The 18,462-nt window shown below is 44.8% G+C and overlaps 1 protein-coding gene across 1 annotated transcript in view; it reads right to left on the bottom strand.

Moving 5' to 3' along the window:
• The window catches only part of LOC115464827 (clathrin coat assembly protein AP180-like), a 78,638-nt gene that overhangs the window by 16,920 nt on the left and 43,256 nt on the right, over positions 1–18,462 (bottom strand). The window contains exons 10-13 of the mRNA XM_030195185.1: positions 17,121–17,151; positions 6,802–6,913; positions 1,453–1,533; positions 1,270–1,374 (exon numbers count right to left, since the gene is read on the bottom strand). Coding sequence (XP_030051045.1) covers positions 1,270–1,374; positions 1,453–1,533; positions 6,802–6,913; positions 17,121–17,151 — 329 coding nt within the window. The remainder of the gene's footprint in view (positions 1–1,269; positions 1,375–1,452; positions 1,534–6,801; positions 6,914–17,120; positions 17,152–18,462) is intronic.

The following is an 18,462-nucleotide window of genomic DNA, read 5'->3' as shown; positions in this document are numbered from 1 at the left end:
TGTACCGTACAATTCTGAGTGACAACCTCCTTCCCTCCGCCAGGGCCTTAAAAATGGGTCGTGGCTGGGTCTTCCAGCACGACAATGACCCAAAACATACAGCCAAGGCAACAAAGGAGTGGCTCAGGAAGAAGCACATTAGGGTCATGGAGTGGCCTAGCCAGTCACCAGACCTTAATCCCATTGAAAACTTATGGAGGGAGCTGAAGCTGCGAGTTGCCAAGCGACAGCCCAGAACTCTTAATGATTTAGAGATGATCTGCAAAGAGGAGTGGACCAAAATTCCTCCTGACATGTGTGCAAACCTCATCATCAACTACAGAAGACGTCTGACCGCTGTGCTTGCCAACAAGGGTTTTGCCACCAAGTATTAGGTCTTGTTTGCCAGAGGGATTAAATACTTATTTCCCTCTGCAGAATGCAAATAAATTCATATACTTTCCACAATGTGATTTTCCGGATTTAATTTGTGATGTGCTATCTCTCACTGTTACCAATAACCTACCCTTCAATTATGGGCTGCTCATGTCTTTGTCAGTGGGCAAACTTACAAAATCAGCAAGGGATCAAATACTTATTTCCACCACTGTATGGCATCAGTTATTTGAGTCCCTCATGCAATAAAGGAACCTTCTAGGTTTCAACGTCTGTGAAACAGATAATTCAAGTTAGGCACAGTTATTTCTAAGAGTATAAAGTTTACTTGATCAAAGCAGAGAGGTTCTTCAAGTCAAGAAAGTACCAACTTCAGCTGTAGCTCTATCAGGCATCCGTTCTTCCATGCCCAAATTCGTCAGCAAATTCACTTTCAACTACGTTTTTTATGAGGTCTATTATGGAAAACACATCAAGACTGACTCAGTTCATCAGTGTAGAGGAAACATTAGTGGACAGAACGCAAGTCATGGGATTCAAGGAACCACTGAAAGAAAAGGCCAAGGGAGGTCTGCAATTCTACAATCCAAGGAACCTTCTGGAGGTTTTGTTTGGTGTGTGGAAAGCCAAGATCAGAACGTCCTGTTTGGCATGCTGCTCGAGAGCGAGTTGGAACAGGGAGTAGAGAAGGAGAAAAGAAAAACTCAGAGGAGTGCAATCTAGGCGATGCTCAAAACGGCTGAAGATCTACACCATACCGTTATCATTACTGTGAGAAAGTGTACTGCACATAACATACTTCATTTTGCAAACAATTACAGAAAAAGTACACTCCAATTAGAATACACTTCTTTGCAACTTTTTAAAAAGTTATTCAAGTACATCAAAACTTACTGGTGTACTTGATACAGGTGAAGCTCCAAAGGGTGGCCTCATCATAGGCTGACCATACATCATTGACTGCGCTGGCATCATAGGCGCACCTGTCCCAGCCGAAGGCTGAATAATTTAAGAAAAATCATAAGAACAGAGAGCCAAGATAAGTCAAGAAAATCTTTAGTGGAGGGCGTCACTCACCATTCCAAATCCTGAAACAGTCTGTGCACCAGGAGGCGTAGCTGCTACAGAGGACGAACTTGCGGGAGGAACAGCCCCTGGCTATAATTAGAAAAAAAAAAGTTAACAGGATCAGATGTTATTTGAAATAAAATACTACAAAAACTTTTTTGAGAGTGAAATGGATGGTACCCAGGAATTAGGAAACGTTATGTGCTGAAAAGCAAACTAGGTAAATTTACAGGGAAAGAATCATCAACAGGTAATTGGTCTCCAAACTTATTTATTTAGATTTTGCTCACACCTTTTTCAGTAGTAGCTCAAGGTGAGTTACATTCAGGTACTCTGGATATTTCTCTGTCCCAGGTACAAATCTAAGTTTGTACCTGAGGCAATGGAGAGTTAAGTGACTTGTCCAAGGTCACAAGGAGCAGCAGTGGGATTTGAACTGGCCACCTCTGGATTGCAAGACTGGTGCTCTAACCACTAGGCCACTCCTCCACCCCAAAGAATCTTGTTACTCTTTGGGGTTCTGCTACACTTTGAAATTCTGCATGGAATTCTTTAGAATTCTAGAATCTTTATTTATTTAGAGTTTGCTCACACCTTTTTCAGTAGCAGCTCAAAGTGAGTTACATTCAGGTACTTTGGATATGTCTCTGTCCCAGGAGGGCTCACAATCTAAGTTTGTACCTGAGGCAATGGAGGGTTAAGTGACTTGCCCAAGATCACAAGGAGCAACAGCGGGATTTGAACCAGCCACCTCTGGATTGCAAGACCGGTGCTCTAACCACTAGGCCACTCCTCCACTCTTGTCCTGGGGGGACCCCTGGCCAGCCAGATTTTCAAGATATCCACAATTAAATGAATATTCAGCGTAGATAACCTGGAAACCTGACTGGCTAAGGGTTCCCCTAGGACAGGTTTGGGAACCATTGATTTACCCCCCCCCCCCCCTTTTACAAAGCCATGCTAGTGGCTGCCAGTACAGTAATGCCGACACAGCCCGTTCAAAGTGACTGGGCTGTGTCGCCATTGCTGTGCGGCTTTGTAAAGGAGGGAGGGGGGTTAGGCACTTACAGTTAATAGTGATTCCAGGTCACCTATAAAAAAAAGAAACCGAGACCAGAAAACATAAGTAACAAGACAGTTGCTCATTAAAAGTCAGTCTATAATCCTATATAATAATTCTCACCTCCAACGTTCTAATGTGCCTGGGACCGTGGCTCCCTCGGAGGTGGTCTGCTAGGCAGTTTAGAATGCACTGACGTCAGTGATGTCACTGACAGCTGATTCCAAGGCAAGGGGAGGAGTAGGGAAACATGCAGAGCGTGTTTCCCTACTCCTCCCCCTGCCTGGGAAACAGCTGTCAGTGCCCCCCCCCTTGGCGCAACACCCAAGCCCCTGCCCTGCAAAACTGCGAGCCAGGCAGGGGGAGGAGTAGGGAAACACGCGGTGCCCCCCCCTCGGCGCAACATCCAAGCCCCTCCGCCGCGGTGCAGCACCCAAGCCCCTACCCTCCCCCCCTCGACGCATCACCCAAGACCCTCCCCCCTGGTGCATCACCAAAGCCCCTACCCCCCCCCCCCCCGGGCACATCAACTCCCTTGCCACCCGCAGCCGCCAATACTAACGCTGTCTGGCTGCTGCTGCTTCTCCTGTGGAGCAGCAGCGGCCGGTACAAAAAGAAAAAAGCCAAAAAAAGATTTTTTAACCTGAAACGCAGCTCCGTAGACAGCCATCTGGCATTGGCTGTTGTCACTGCAGCCACTCCTCCTCTCCCCTCCACGTCACTGCCCCTGCAGGAAGACCCCGGAGGAGCGCAGCGACGTCAGAGGGGAGAGGAGGGTTGATGTGCCCGAGGGGGGGGGGGGTAGGGGCTTGGGTGATGCGCTGGGGGGGGGGTAGTGGTTTGGGTGATGCACTGAGGGGGGAGGGGAGGGTCGCTGGACATGGGTGGCTGCAGGGGGGGGCAAGGAGAAAGGAGAGGAGGGTCGTTGGACACGGGTGGCTGCAGGGGGGCAGGGGAGAGGAGGGTCGCTGGACTTGGGTGGCTGCAGGGGGGGCAGGGGAGAGAGAGGAGGGCCGCTGCACATGCGTGGCTGCAGGGGCAGAGGAGGGTTGGTGGGGAGGGGGTCCTGAGACCAGATGGGTGGCTGCAGGGGGGGCAGGGGAGACAGGAAGGACGCTGCAGGGGGGGGGGATTACCTTTTGAGCAGCAACGGCCGGTACAAAAAGAAAAAAGCCAAAAAAAGATTTTTAACCTGAAACGTGGCTCCGTAGACAGCCATCTGGCATTGGCCGTCATCTCTGCAGCCGCTCCTCCTCTCCCCTCTGACGTCGCTGTGCTCCTCCGGGGTCTTCCTGCAGGGGCAGTAACGTGGAGAGAAGAGGAGGACCGGCTGCAGTGACGACAGCCAATGCTAGATGGCTGTCTACGGAGCCATGTTTCAGGTTAAAAATCTTTTTTTGGCTTCTTTCTTTTTGTACCGGCCGCTGCTGCTCCACAGGAGAAGCAGCAGCGGCCGGATAGCGTTAGTATTGGTGGCTGCGGGTGGCGAGGGAGTTGATGTGCCCGAGAGGGGGCGGGGGGGGGGGGGGGTAGGGGCTTTGGTGATGCGCCGGGGGGAGGGTCTTGGGTGATGCATCGAGGGGGGGGGTAGGGGCTTGGGTGCTGCACCGGGGCGGAGGGGCTTGGGTGTTGCGCCGAGGGGGGGCACTGACAGCTGTTTCCCAGGCAGGGGGAGGAGTAGGGAAACACGCTCTGCGTGTTTCCCTACTCCTCCCCTTGCCTTGGAATCAGCTGTCAGTGACATCACTGACGTCCGTGCATTCTAAACTGCCTAGCAGACCACCTTCGAGGGAGCCACGGTCCCAGGCACATTAGAACGTTGGAGGTGAGAATTATTTTATAGGACAAGGTTGAAACAAAGTAAAAAGCTTTGTCAATGGTATCCTGATCTGTTCATCTCAAGCACAGATTTTTATCCCTTAGGACTGATTTCACTTGAACTCTTACCTAAAAAAAACTACTACGGAGTTCCTTCATTATTTATTTTGGTGCATTTGTACCCCACATTTTCCCACATAAGCGGGCGCAATGTGGCTTACATTAAGACAAGAGTATACATTTCATTAAACAGATGGCACAGAAACAGACTGACAGGAGGGGAAGGTACACAGGATAACACGGGCAAAGGACAAGGGGTGAAGAGCCAACAAATGGGCGTGGTTAAACACAGGAGGTGCCAGGGGAATAGGCCGTGGCAAGAAGGTCTTTAAGGATTTCTTGAACTGCTGATGGTCAACGAGTTCCTTAAGCTGTCCAGGCAGGACATTCCAGGATGTTGTGCTGTTGTAGGGGAAGGATGAAGCATAAAGAGACAAAATGTTTCTCTTAGCTGATCAGAAGAAAACACTGCACTGGAAGTTCCAAGTTTTTTTTCCTTCCCAACATCTTGTTAAATAGTAGAAAAAAATTCTTGAGATTTAATAGTACTCTCCATTATTTTTTGTTCCAATAAAAGTTTTTTTTGGCTAAAGTTAATTTGGCAGTTATAAAAACAGCCTCCAGAATTGGACACAATAGTCTCGCCAATGATTTCAATCTCATATTAATACCACCTAGGGGGGGTTATTAGTATCAGGGGCGTAGCCAGACAACAGATTTTGGGTGGGCCTGGGCAAGAATTGGGTGGGCACTAAGTGTTCTCCCCCCCCCCCCACCCCCTCCAAAAAAAAAATTCTCTCAGCAGGTGGGAAAACGCTTCTTTCCACCTTGGCAGCAAGCATGCACTGAAAACTGAGCATGCACAGGTGTCGTGGAGAGTAGCGTTTTCGTTACCATCAGGAGGAAATCTTCAGCTGGCAGAGCTTGGGATTCCCACCAGTTACCACTAAACATGTGCTACTGTTGGGTGGGCCTGAGCCATAAATGGGTGGGCCCTGGCCCACCCAAGCCCACCTGTGGCTACGCCACTGATTCGTATTTTTTTTTTATTTAGGATTTGCTCACACCTTTTTCAGTAGTAGCTCAAGGTGAGTTACATTTGGGTACACTGGGTATTTCTCTGTCCCTGGAGGCTCACAATCTTAAGGGTATGTTTAGTAAGCTGCGTTAGGCGCATTAAACGCTAACGTGCCTATACATTTCTATGAACAATCTTTTATTACCCAGCTCCAAATGCTCCAATATCCTCACAAAATTCTTAAAGGGTACTGAGTATTGGATCCCTCAGATAACCAAGTCACCACCATTCAGGCTATATGAGCCAGGCATTTTCTTATGGTGGGCACGTATTCGTCACCGATCCACAGTTTTTAATATTCAAACTTTCACCCATTCATTTAAATGATTAAATGATGTCTCCGAGATGATTAATCCATTTAAGAAAGAAAAAAGAAAGACGAAACAGTTAACATTCAGCTAAGCTAAGTGTATTTTTTTATCATAAGAGAGAATATTGAAGATTTAAATGAATGGGTGAAAGTTTGAATATTAAAAACTGTGGATCAATGACGAATACGTGCCCACCATAAGAAAATGCCTGGCTCATATAGCCTGGATGGTGGTGACTTGGTTATCTGATTGATCCAATACTCAGTACCCTTTAAGATTTTTGTGAGGATATTGGAGCATTTGGAGCTGGGTAATAAAAGACTGTTTATGAGAAACCCCCTCTATTAAGTATAATATTGATACTGTATAAAGTGGATATACATTTCTATCGGCACGTTAGCATTTAATGCGCGTAAAGCATTTACGCGTGTTAAAAATGCAAACGCGCCTATAGCACACCTTAGTAAACATAGGCGTAAGTTTGTACCTGAGGCAATGGAGGGGTAAGTGAGTTGCCCAAGATCACAAGGAGCAGCAGTGGGATTTGAACCGGCCACCTCTGCATGTCAAGACTGATGTGATAACCACTAGGCTACTCCTCCATACTATGTAATAGCAGCATGGTTTCCACCTTGTAGATTGTGAATTTTTTTTTAATATATCACCAATTATTTCAACAGACATCACCACCTTGTTTCAATTATTTCTATAATTCCCTACGCACCTTAATATTTCTGTGAAAAATTTATCAGTTGTGCTAACATTCAGAAAATAGCATTTAGTTAATACAACTGATTAAAACTTCATCTCCTATCCAGTAGGCTCAACAGTAAAAACATAACAGATACAAAAAAAAAAACCCCAAAAACAAAAAAATAAAAGCAAAACCACAAAAAAACAAAACAAAAAAACCTAAGCAAACCTGTCAGAGGCTCTCTCAAAACACAAACAAAAATGTAATATGAAATAACTCTATCAAAGTAAGCAGGAAATTTGTCAGTCAAAATATGAAAATATCAAATGCTTAATACCATTTGCCCAGTTGGTGTAACACCAGAAGCCCATGTGGCTGGTGCAACTTTTGGCTGCCAGTTAGCTCCCCCAGTTAATTTCTTTTCTCCAGCATTCCATTGAAGGTCTCCCCTAAGGAAATAAGGCAGAGACAAGATTTGGTTAAATATGACAACTGACTAATAGCCTGCATGCTTTATTGTATTCATCTATAACATACAGGCCCTCTCCCCAAGCCATTTAGGTTTTCAGGATATCCACCATGCTAACCCCATTGTAACCGGGCAGCGAATACAGCTGGATAAGCACCAGCGCTACAAAAATAGAAAATTCCTTGTCATCTATACCAGACCAGTCCAGACTAATGGGTTGTGTCCATCTATCAGCGGAAGGAAATAGTTCCAAGTAAACTGTCCCGTAAGGGTATCGTGCAGCCTGGAATGTTCAGTATTGTCTCTGTCTCCTAGTGGATGGTGGACAGATTGTGCAGCTCTTCTCTGCGGGTTGGATACAGTAACTTCTTGGCAGCTGTGGCATACCGCAGTTTAGATTGCTAGACAAGGCTGCCTTGTCTCTTGTTACCTACCATTCCTGTGGCACCTTTTCTTGCCTTAGCCTCTTGGTGGCTGGCGAGAAGCTTCTCCATTACTGGAGTTTGAATTCATCTTTGCTGCTTTTGTGGCTTCTTGGCACCTTGGGGGTCTTTTCTCCGCAGTGTGGCTCTCGACTCTCTTTCTTTTTCTCTGCTTTTGTTCTCTTGGCTCTGTTCTTTCATCCCTAAGTCCAGAGCGAGCTGGTTTAGGAGTACTCTCTTTCTACGGTTGCTCCTTGGTATGCTGCTGCCCTTTTGCCTTCCTTCCAAGGGGGGGGGGGGGGGGTGTACTTTGGCATGAGTATCTTTGCTGCTTCTTTTGCTACTCTCGGGACAGTGGTACGTAGTTTTTCTTTTCCTCAGGACGTTTGTTTTATGTCCTATGGCTTCAGTTCCTTTTCTAGTGTCTAACTCTGTTCCATTTTGGCAGCCTGGTGGTTCGGATATTCAAATCCTTTTCTGCTGATCAGTTTTTGCTGTGTGTGTAGCTTTGCTGATTTTTCAACCTTTTGCATTCTTCTTTTCTCCTGCCCTCTTTGGGAAACTGCTTTGCATTAGTCTGGTCTGGTATAGATGACAAGGAAGGAAAGATTATATTCTTACCTGATATTTTTCTTTCCTTTAATCATACCAGACCAGTCCAGATGCCCTTCCTGGCTAAAGTCTGTCAGAATGTTGTTTCCTTCAGGTATCACTGGCTGTTCCACGATGCTTCAATACGGTGGGATGTCCTACAGCATTGCCTACTTCATCTTCTCTATACTTGAATATTTTGGCATCGGAGGAAACGTCCTGAATTGGTTCAAGGGGTTCCTAACCCTGCGCTCGTATCAAGTCACATCAAACTCAACCAAGTCCAAGGCATGGATACCGGAATGTGGAGTCCCACAAGGATCACCTCTATCGCCAACCATATTCAACCTAATGATGATCCCTCTAGCAAAACTCCTATCAAAACAAAACCTAAACCCATACATATATGCCGACGAAGTGACAATATACATCCCATTCAAACAAGACACCAAAGAAATCTCCAACGAAATCAATCAAAGTCTACATATCATGAACACATGGGCAGATGCATTCCGCCTGAAACTAAACGCAGAAAAGACCCAATGTCTGATACTCACCTCCCAATACAACACAACCGAATTCAACGTGATAAACACACCAAACCTAAAACTTCCAATCTCAGAAACGCTAAAAATCCTCGGTGTGACTATCGACCGCCACCTAACACTTGAAACTCACGCAAACAACATAACCAAGAAGATGTTCTTCAGCATGTGGAAATTGAAAAGGATAAGACCATTCTTCCCAAGATTCGTCTTCCGCAGCCTAGTGCAATCCCTCGTCCTCAGCCACTTGGATTACTGCAACTCATTATATGCAGGCTGCAAAGAGCAAATACTGAAGAAGCTTCAAACAGCCCAGAACACAGCAGCCAGGCTCATCCTCGGAAAACCTAAATATGAAAGGGCAAAACCACTGCGTGAGAGACTACATTGGCTTCCACTCAAGGACCGCGTTACTTTTAAAATTTGCACGTTAGTCCATAAGATTATTCACGGTGAAGCCCCAGCGTACATGACTGATTTAATAGACCTACCACCCAGAAACGCCAAAAGATCATCCCGAACTCACCTCAACCTTCACTACCCCACTTGCAAGAGGTTGAAGTACAAGACGATACACGCGTCAACCTTTTCCTACATGAGCACGAAGTCTTGGAATACACTTCCGCGCAACCTAAAAACGATTAGCGAACAAGCCTCCTTCCGTAAACTACTGAAGACTCACCTGTTTGAACAAACTTACGGAAAGAGCCAAAACACTTAGAAACCACACTCACTGTTCACCAACTCAATACACATCCACTTCTGATCCCCCATCCCTCTATCCAGTCAATCATTCACTTACTCACGGAACAATGTACATTATATGCCTAGGTTTCTAACAATGCCCTTTTTTCCCATTGTCTCCTTCTAATGTTTCCATGTTGATGTCCCATTGTTATACTCCCATTGATATTCGAATGTCTCGCACAACTCTGTTCAATGTAATCCATAACTTAGTCGTATCAAATGTATTTCTATTATTCATGTCTTATTGTAAGCCACACTGAGCCCGCAAATAGGTGGGAAAATGTGGGATACAAATGCAATAAATAAATAAATAAATAAATATTCAATCTCCTGCCACTTGTTGTGCCAGCTCTGTATGACTCCTGTTACTTGGGACTACGGAGTTCTTTCCCCGGATTCAGGGGTAGATCTCTATGTGCTTGGGCAAGCTTGGTATGGACCATTCCCCTCCTGCTTACTTTACTGTAAGGAGAGGTTGCAGTTGCCTTCGGCCGAGCAGGAACAGTGAGGTTCTGCATATTGGCTCTCAAGAGTTTACCTGTTTGGTATTAACTGTATTTTCTTCTAGACTTCAGGGCACCATTGCTTGCCTATTCGAAATACTGAACATTCCAGGCTGCAAGATACCCTTAAGGGGTGGTTTACTTGGAACTATTTTCTCTCTCTCCTTCTGCTGGTAGATGGACATAATCCATTAGTCTGGACTGGTCTGGTATGATTAAAGGAAAGGAAATTATCAGGTAAGAACATAATTTTTCCATATTTTTGAAGCACCGGAAATGGTGCATGCTGGGGGTGGGAACATACTTTAGTTAATATGGCCCCAAGAGGGAAACATTTCACAATATGATACAATCAATGGTACCAAGTCACGTCGACTACTGTAATGGAATTTATGCGGGATGGAAAGAAGAGATCCTAAAGAAACTTCAGACTGCTCAAAACACGGCAGCCCGCATTATATTTGGAAAAACACGATTTGAAAGCGCAAAACCCCTCCGTGAAAAACTACACTGGCTCCCTATCAAAGAATGCATCGCCTTCAAAATCTGCACCCTAGTCCATAAAATAATCTTCAGAGAAGTCTCCAGCTACATGATAGACCTCATAGACCTACCAACCAGAAACATATCCGAATCATCATGGACATATCTAAATCTCCACTACGCATCCAGTTTCTTCTATATAAGCACACAATTGTGGAACGCACTACCGAAAGCTGTGAAAACATCATATGGCCCTTTACACTTCCGGAAATCACTAAAAACCAACTTATTTCAAAAGTGGAGGAGTGGCCTAGTGGTTAGGGTGGTGGACTTTGGTCCTGGGGAACTGAGGAACTGAGTTTGATTCCCGGCACAGGCAGCTCCTTGTGACTCTGGGCAAGTCACTTAACCCTCCATTGCCCCATGTAAGCCGCATTGAGCCTGCCATGAGTGGTAAAGCGCAGGGTACAAATGTAACAAAAATAATATAGATACTATTGGAGATTCTACATGGAATGTTGCTACTCTTTGAGATTCTACATGGAATGTTGCTACTATTGGAGATTCTACATGGATATTCCACTAGCAACACTCCATGTAGAAGCCTGCGCGGCCACATTGGTGATCTGCAAGGGCCGACTTCTAGTGGAATAGCAACATTCCATGTAGCAAACAGTAGCAACAGTGGAGGAGTGGCCTAGTGGTTAGGGTGGTGGACTTTGGTCCTGGGGAACTGAGGAACTGAGTTGGATTCCCACTTCAGGCACAGGCAGCTCCTTGTGACTCTGGGCAAGTCACTTAACCCTCTATTGCCTGCCGCGTTGAGCCTGCCATGAGTGGGAAAGTGCGGGGTACAAAAAAAAAAAAGGCATACCCTACCGATCCAACTTAAATGCTCAAACTCTGTAACACATGAAAACCTAAGTACGCGTTGGTCATTACACAACCCTTCCGCCTTATGATACCCCAATAAGACTGTTCCACGAGAACCTATCTCACCACAATATCATTTTGTATTTGTGCACACCGGAGCCTGAGAACGCCTCTCCGGTACAATGTAAGCCACATTGAGCCTGCAAATAGGTGGGAAAAGGATACGAATGCAACAAATAAACAAAACCAAAACTGGTCAAAATACTGTCAGCAAAATGTCACCTTCCCATAGTATTAAAACATTGCACTGGTTACCTACGGGAGTAGAGTTAAAATTATTAGTGTTCATCTTTAAGGTTTTGAATGGGCTGGGACATGAAACTGTACGTACTAGTTGGTCAGCCGCACTCAATGAGCACGGCCTTGTTGGTAATTCCCAATCTGTCAGAGGTCCAAATGAAAGAGGACACCAAGGAAGCCTTTCAGCTGTTGTGCCACTTAATGGAATTTGTTACTCGATTATATTTGTCTCTTGTGAGAATCAGAGAAGCCACAGAGCCCAGAATGCAGGGGGGAAGAGAGAAAAGCCAGATTGGAAAAACTACAGATCCCAGAATGCATTGCGGGAGGGGAGGAGGCGGGAGCGTAGAGAACACAGATTTCAGACTGCCTGGAAGAATAGGAGAGATGAGGACAAACGAGTACCTGAGCCGCAGGAGAGGAAAGGAGAGGGGGCTGATTGGGAGATGGAATCAGCTGAGGAGAGGGTGGAACACCTGAGGGAGGAGTGGAGAATGAGGGGATGGAATGGGAGGAGTTGGAGCAGGTAGGAGGAGAAGGGGTGGAAGAGGAAATGGAGGTGGGAGAGGAAGTGGCTGGAGAAGAAGAGTGACTTCTAGAGGAGTCCAAAAGTATCAAGAAAGGAATGATAGTCAGGAGAGATCCGGCGGGTGGTTGTCAAGAGGTAAAGTGTTGACAAGTGAGAGTGGTGGATCTTTAAAAGCCTGGCTAAGCTATGCTGGGTAAAAAGCCTAGCTAAGTTGAACTGTTTTGAGGCCTTGCTGAAGAGGGCGGGGGGGTGGGGGAAGCCTGGCTAGCAGAACTGTGTTTAAAGTCTGACTAGCTGAACTTTGTTTAAAAGACTGACTAGCAGAACTGTGTGGCAGTGAGAGTGAACTGCACGGACGAGTGTGGAGTCGGAAGCGGACAGCACGGATAAGTGAGAGAGACAATTACGCGGCCGGGAGGAGCGGCTGACACTCTGTAAGACCTATCTTCAGTTCCATAATTTACTTAAAACATGGCTGTTTACTCCGGCATGTCTGGACTAAAGCTGACTGGAACTTTCTAAATTTAGAATTATGTTTTAGTATTAAACAGGAAATGGGATTTCACAACTATAATAAAAAGAGGGAGAGGGGTGCGATGTACAATTAAAACTGTTACTTATTTTACCGTTGCAAATCACCCTGGGGTTTTGAGCCTTGTCTATTAATAAATTTAATAAAATCAATACCACTGAACAAATCGTCATTCTAAGATAATATAATCAAAGCACCCATTAATCTTAACAGACTCTTCTCGTTTGTAGCTGCTTTGGTTAAAAAAAAATCTGTTAGATCCTAATTTAAGCTCTACTCAAATGTCTTTTCATGTCATTGCACGCTCTGACTTGACATACCACTCATATTTACATGTTCCTGTTTATTTATTTGCATTAACCACCTTTATGAAGAGATTCACCCAGGGACAGTTTATTTATTTGTTGCATTTGTATCCCAGATTTTTCCATCTATTTGCAGGCTCAATGTGGCTTACACTGTTCCGTAATGGCGATCGCCATTTCCGGAATGAGAAATACAGAGTTATATTGCATTAAGGTTTGTAGGTGACAGAGAGGGGGGATAATCAAATGGAGGCGCCCATCTCTAACGATGGCCCCGTAAAGGGGCGGGGCAACCCGTATTATTGAAACAAGATGGACATCCATCTTTCGTTTCGATAGTCCACAAAATTATCCACGGTGAAGCTCCAGCCTACATGTCCGACTTAATAGACCTACCACCCAGGAACACTAAAAGATCATCTCGAACTTTTCTTAACCTCCACTTCCCTAACTGCAAAGGCATAAAATACAAGACGCTGCACGCATCAACCTTTTCTTATTTAAGCACGCAATTCTGAAATATACTACCACGCAACTTGAAAACAATCCACGAACTTACCAACTTCCACAAACTACTGAAGACTCACCTCTTCGATAAAATTTACTGCAAGGAGCAGTACACATGAAGTCCATACTCACTATTCCAGAAATACACCAATACATTCTTTTCTGAACTCTAATCCCCCGTAATCTCATCACACTTAAACCTTCACTCACAGAAAATGTTATACCGAATGTTCTTTTGCTAAGGTTTTATCACCCTACCGAATTCCAGTTGTCTCTTTCCATTGTTCTTTTCCTTGACCTTTTCCCTAACGACACCTTGACTTTGTCTCACTTAACTTCTCACAATGGAATCCATAACTGATTGTAACAAACTGCATTTCCATGATTTACAATGTATTGTAAGCCACACTGAACCCGCAAATAGGTGGGAAAATGTGGGATACAAATGCAATAAATAAATAAATAAAATAAATAAATAATATGGTCGGGGATGCCCAAATCATGAAATTTAGGTTGACCTTCGAGATGGTCGTCCCCGGCTTTTGGCGATAATTGAAACCGAGGACGCCCATCTCAGAAACGACCAAATCCAAGCCATTTGGTCATGGGAGGAGCCAGCATTCGTACTGCACTGGTCCCACTAAATGAATGGATAAAGCCCTTCCCTTACCGATCCGGAAAGGAACGGGCATGCATGAAGGAAACTGCATGCAAATGAGCTGCTCGCTTTTAGCTCATTTGCACACAATTTCCTTCCTAAGGAGGGGAAGACCTCTTCCACTGGCCGGGCCTCCGGATTCCTGCCAGGCAAGGTATTTATATTGCAGTTGTGGCAGCAACAGCGATCCGGGGGTATGGCGGCGATCCGGGGGAGGGGGGGGGAGCCCTTTCCCGGGCCTGGCGGTGGCAGCCCTGCCCCGGGCCTGGCTCAGTCTCTCGGTGGCCCTGGTCTCTGGATAGATTTTTCACTGGAAATGTACATCCACAGATTTGAAAATGCCATCTACACATATATGCTTCCCGCTCCCAAGTTAAAATATGTCACTGGACATGTTTCCTCTCATGCTGGATGCTTGGAATGCCCTCCCGCGGGAAGTGGTGGAGATGAAAACGGTAACGGAATTCAAACATGCGTGGGATAGGCATAAAGGGATCCTGTGCAGCAGGAATGGATCCTCAGAAGCTTAGCTGAAATTGGGTGGCGGAGCAGTTGGGGGGAAGAGGGGGTGGTGGTTGGGAGGCGAGGATAGGGGAGGGCAGACTTATACGGTCTGTACCAGAGCCGGTGATGGGAGGCGGGACTGGTGGTTGGGAGGCGGGAAATACTGCTGGGCAGACTTATACGGTCTGTGCCCTGAAAAAGACAGGTACAAATTCAAGATATGAGTTTATCTTGGGCAGACTAGATGGACCATGCAGGTCTTTTTCTGCCGTCATCTACTATGTATGTTACTATGTAATTTATCATCATACCTCGCTCAAAGGTCACAGAAACATAGAGAAATGAAAGCAGATAAACACCATATGGCCTAGTCAAAGACAGGACAAAGTCATAAAAATGACTCAGATTATGCACATTGGGAAACAAGCAAGCTTTAAGGAAACACACATTCATCCAAACAAGCCACTCTGAACACTAACTTCCAAGTACATTCCTTCAAGAAGGGTCGTCTAAAGGAGAGGCAAAAGAGAACAAATCAGTTGCCAAGACAGAAGAAAAACAATGACAGTCGATGACCAGTATGGTAGAAGTTTATTCAATAATGGTAACCCCACACAGCCATATTTTGGCAGTTGCCTTATTTATTTTTAAAACAAATAAAAAGAAATATTTTTTTTCACTCTTAGAATAGTTAAGCTCTGGAACCTATTGCTGGAGGATGTATTAACAGTGGTTAGTCTATCGGGGTTTAAAAAAAGGTTTGGACAAATTCCTGGAGAAAAGTCCACAGTCTGCTATTGAGATAAACATGGGAAAGCCAATGCCCTGGGATTGGTAGCATGGAATATTGCCAGATACTTGTGAGATGGATTGGCCACTGCTGGAAGCAGGATACTGGGCTAGATGGACCATTGGTGGAGGAGTGGCCTAGTGGTTAGGGTGGTGGACTTTGGTCCTGGGGAACTGAGTTCGATTCCCACTTCAGGCACAGGCAGCTCCTTGTGGCTCTGGGCAAGTCACTTAACCCTCCATTGCCCCATGTAAGCCGCATTGAGCCTGCCATGAGTGGGAAAGCGCAGGGTACAAATGTAACAAAAATAAAATAGATACTATTGGAGATTCTACATGGAATGTTGCTACTATTGGAGATTCTACATGGAATGTTGCTACTCTTTGAGATTCTACATGGAATGTTGCTACTCTTTGAGATTCTGCATGGAATGTTGCTACTATTGGAGATTCTACATGGATATTCCACTAGCAACATTCCATGTAGAAGGCTGCGCAGGCTTCTGTTTCTGTGAGTCTGACGTCCTGCACGTATGTGCAGGATGTCAGACTCACAGAAGCAGAAGCCTGCGCGGCCACATTGATGATCTGCAAGGGCTGACTTCTACATGGAATGTTGCTAGTGGAATAGCAACATTCCATGTAGAATCTCAAATAGTAGCAACAGTGGAGGAGTGGCCTAGTGGTTAGGGTGGTGGACTTTGGTCCTGGGGAACTGAGGAACTGAGTTCGATTCCCACTTCAGGCACAGGCAGCTCCTTGTGGCTCTGGGCAAGTCACTTAACCCTCCATTGCCCCATGTAAGCCGCATTGAGCCTGCCATGAGTGGGAAAGCGCAGGGTACAAATGTAACAAAAATAAAATAGATACTATTGGAGATTCTACATGGAATGTTGCTACTATTGGAGATTCTACATGGAATGTTGCTACTCTTTGAGATTCTACATGGAATGTTGCTACTCTTTGAGATTCTGCATGGAATGTTGCTACTATTGGAGATTCTACATGGATATTCCACTAGCAACATTCCATGTAGAAGGCTGCGCAGGCTTCTGTTTCTGTGAGTCTGACGTCCTGCACGTATGTGCAGGATGTCAGACTCACAGAAGCAGAAGCCTGCGCGGCCACATTGATGATCTGCAAGGGCTGACTTCTACATGGAATGTTGCTAGTGGAATAGCAACATTCCATGTAGAATCTCAAATAGTAGCAACAGTGGAGGAGTGGCCTAGTGGTTAGGGTGGTGGACTTTGGTCCTGGGGAACTGAGGAACTGAGTTCGATTCCCACTTCAGGCACAGGCAGCTCCTTGTGACTCTGGGCAAGTCACTTAACCCTCCATTGCCCCAGGTACAAATAAGTACCGCATTGAGCCTGCCATGAGCGGGAAAGTGCAGGGTACAAATGTAACAAAAAATAAATAAATAAAAATAAATCCAGTATGGCTAGTCCTTTGCTATTTGTTCACCAGTATGGCTTTTTATGTATTTTTTTAAACAAGTTTTAACATAGATATTTATTAATTACATGTTATAATCTATTTTTATTACAGACATGTTTTTACAATTATTTAGTGGTATATTTATTTTTAGAAATTATATGCCCCTGACGTAGGCAACTGCTGAAACGTGGTTGTGTCGGGTTACCTTTATTCAATAAACTTTCTTCAAGAAGGATATACTGCATCTCCAGGTTCATAACCTTGACAAAGTTTACGCTGATAGCTTGTTAGCTAGTAGAACTCCAAAAGGATCAATAAGTTGGAGAATGATATGAACTGAATTTCTGGAAACAAGAACCTCATGTTACCTTAGGTTTTTAAATGTCAAATGTAAAACAGTAAATTCAATTCAATTTTCTTATATTTTCCATTAACGTTAAAAGTGTTTCCAATGCTTACTTTTTTACTGTAGTAGAAGATATTCCAAGACCTGGAAAATGAATAAAGTAAGAAATTCAAGAATGAATGTTTCAAGTATTTTTACGTAGCACAAATTCATTTTGTTTGTTAAATAGAAGTCATGATTAAAGAATATGAAATGACTGTTTTTTTTTTTTCTCTGAATGCAGTTCACTGCCAATAATTGAACTGATACTGATAGTGTGCGTGAAACATATCTTAAAATTTTAACTAAACACCATATCCTATTATCTGTAGAGGACAGGCAAGTCTGAAGCAGACTTAAGACTACCCACTCACAGAAGCAGCTTCCCCCCTCCCCCCTTATAAAATGTTGCCATGGAGGGGCATTTTCAAAAGTCAGAATTGGGATGTCTTGCTCACAACATCAAAAAAAAAAAAAAAAAAAAAAAGAAAAACAAAAAACCACCAAAAATAAAAAAATTAAAAACCCCCAAACAAACAAACAAACAAAATAAATAAATAAATAAATAAATAAATCAGTCCATCTCTCACAGCAATTTTTGAACAGGAAAGACATCCAGATTTCCTGTTCAAGAATACCGTGTTTCCCCGAAAATAAGACACTCTTATATTTATTTTTCCTCCCCAAAACGCGCTAGGTCTTATTTTCGGGGGGATGTCTTATTTTCTGGGAAACATCGGTCGCCCCCCCCCCTCACCCGAGGTCACCGGGCCTCCCCTCCATCGCTCCTGGAACTAACCTGAAGCTCCTTTCACCTTCACAAGTTCGGATTCGAAGCAGCAGAGCAGACCTCTCCTTCCTTCCATGTCCCGCCCTCGCCTGACGTTATGTTACGTCAGGCAAGGTCTGCCCTGCTGCTTCGAATCCGAACTTGCGAAGGTGAAAGGAGCTTCAGGTTAGCTCCGGAAGCGATGGAGGGTGGGGGGGCGACCTTGGGTGGCTCTCGGAGGCCCTGCTTAAAAAAAAAAAGTTTGGTAGGTCTTACTTTTGGGGGGATGTCTTATATTTTAAATTTGCAGGAAAACCCCGGTAGGTCCTATTTTCGGGGAAACAAGGTACATGAGAAGGACGTCCTTACGCTGGCGATGTCTATCATGAACAACTATTTTACAAACTGAAAAATTTAAATTATAAACGCGGGGGGTGGGGGAACACACAAAGCACAGGGTCATCTGTTTGGCAGCTTTCTTATGAAAATGGCTACAGAGATGTCCTGGTAGAACACAGGAGCAGCCTAGTGGTTAGTGCAGTGAACTGTAAAACAAAGGACACAGTTTCAAATCCCATTAACTTTTTTTTTGTAAATGTGATCCTTCCAGGAAAAGAAAAATGCCTCCTGTACCTGACTGTACACCA

The sequence above is a fragment of the Microcaecilia unicolor genome, chromosome 3 (assembly GCF_901765095.1).
Source record: "Microcaecilia unicolor chromosome 3, aMicUni1.1, whole genome shotgun sequence".
Lineage (NCBI taxonomy): Eukaryota > Metazoa > Chordata > Amphibia > Gymnophiona > Siphonopidae > Microcaecilia > Microcaecilia unicolor.
The sequence above is the reverse complement of the archived record's forward strand: the minus strand, read 5'-3'. Positions and strand labels throughout refer to the sequence as shown.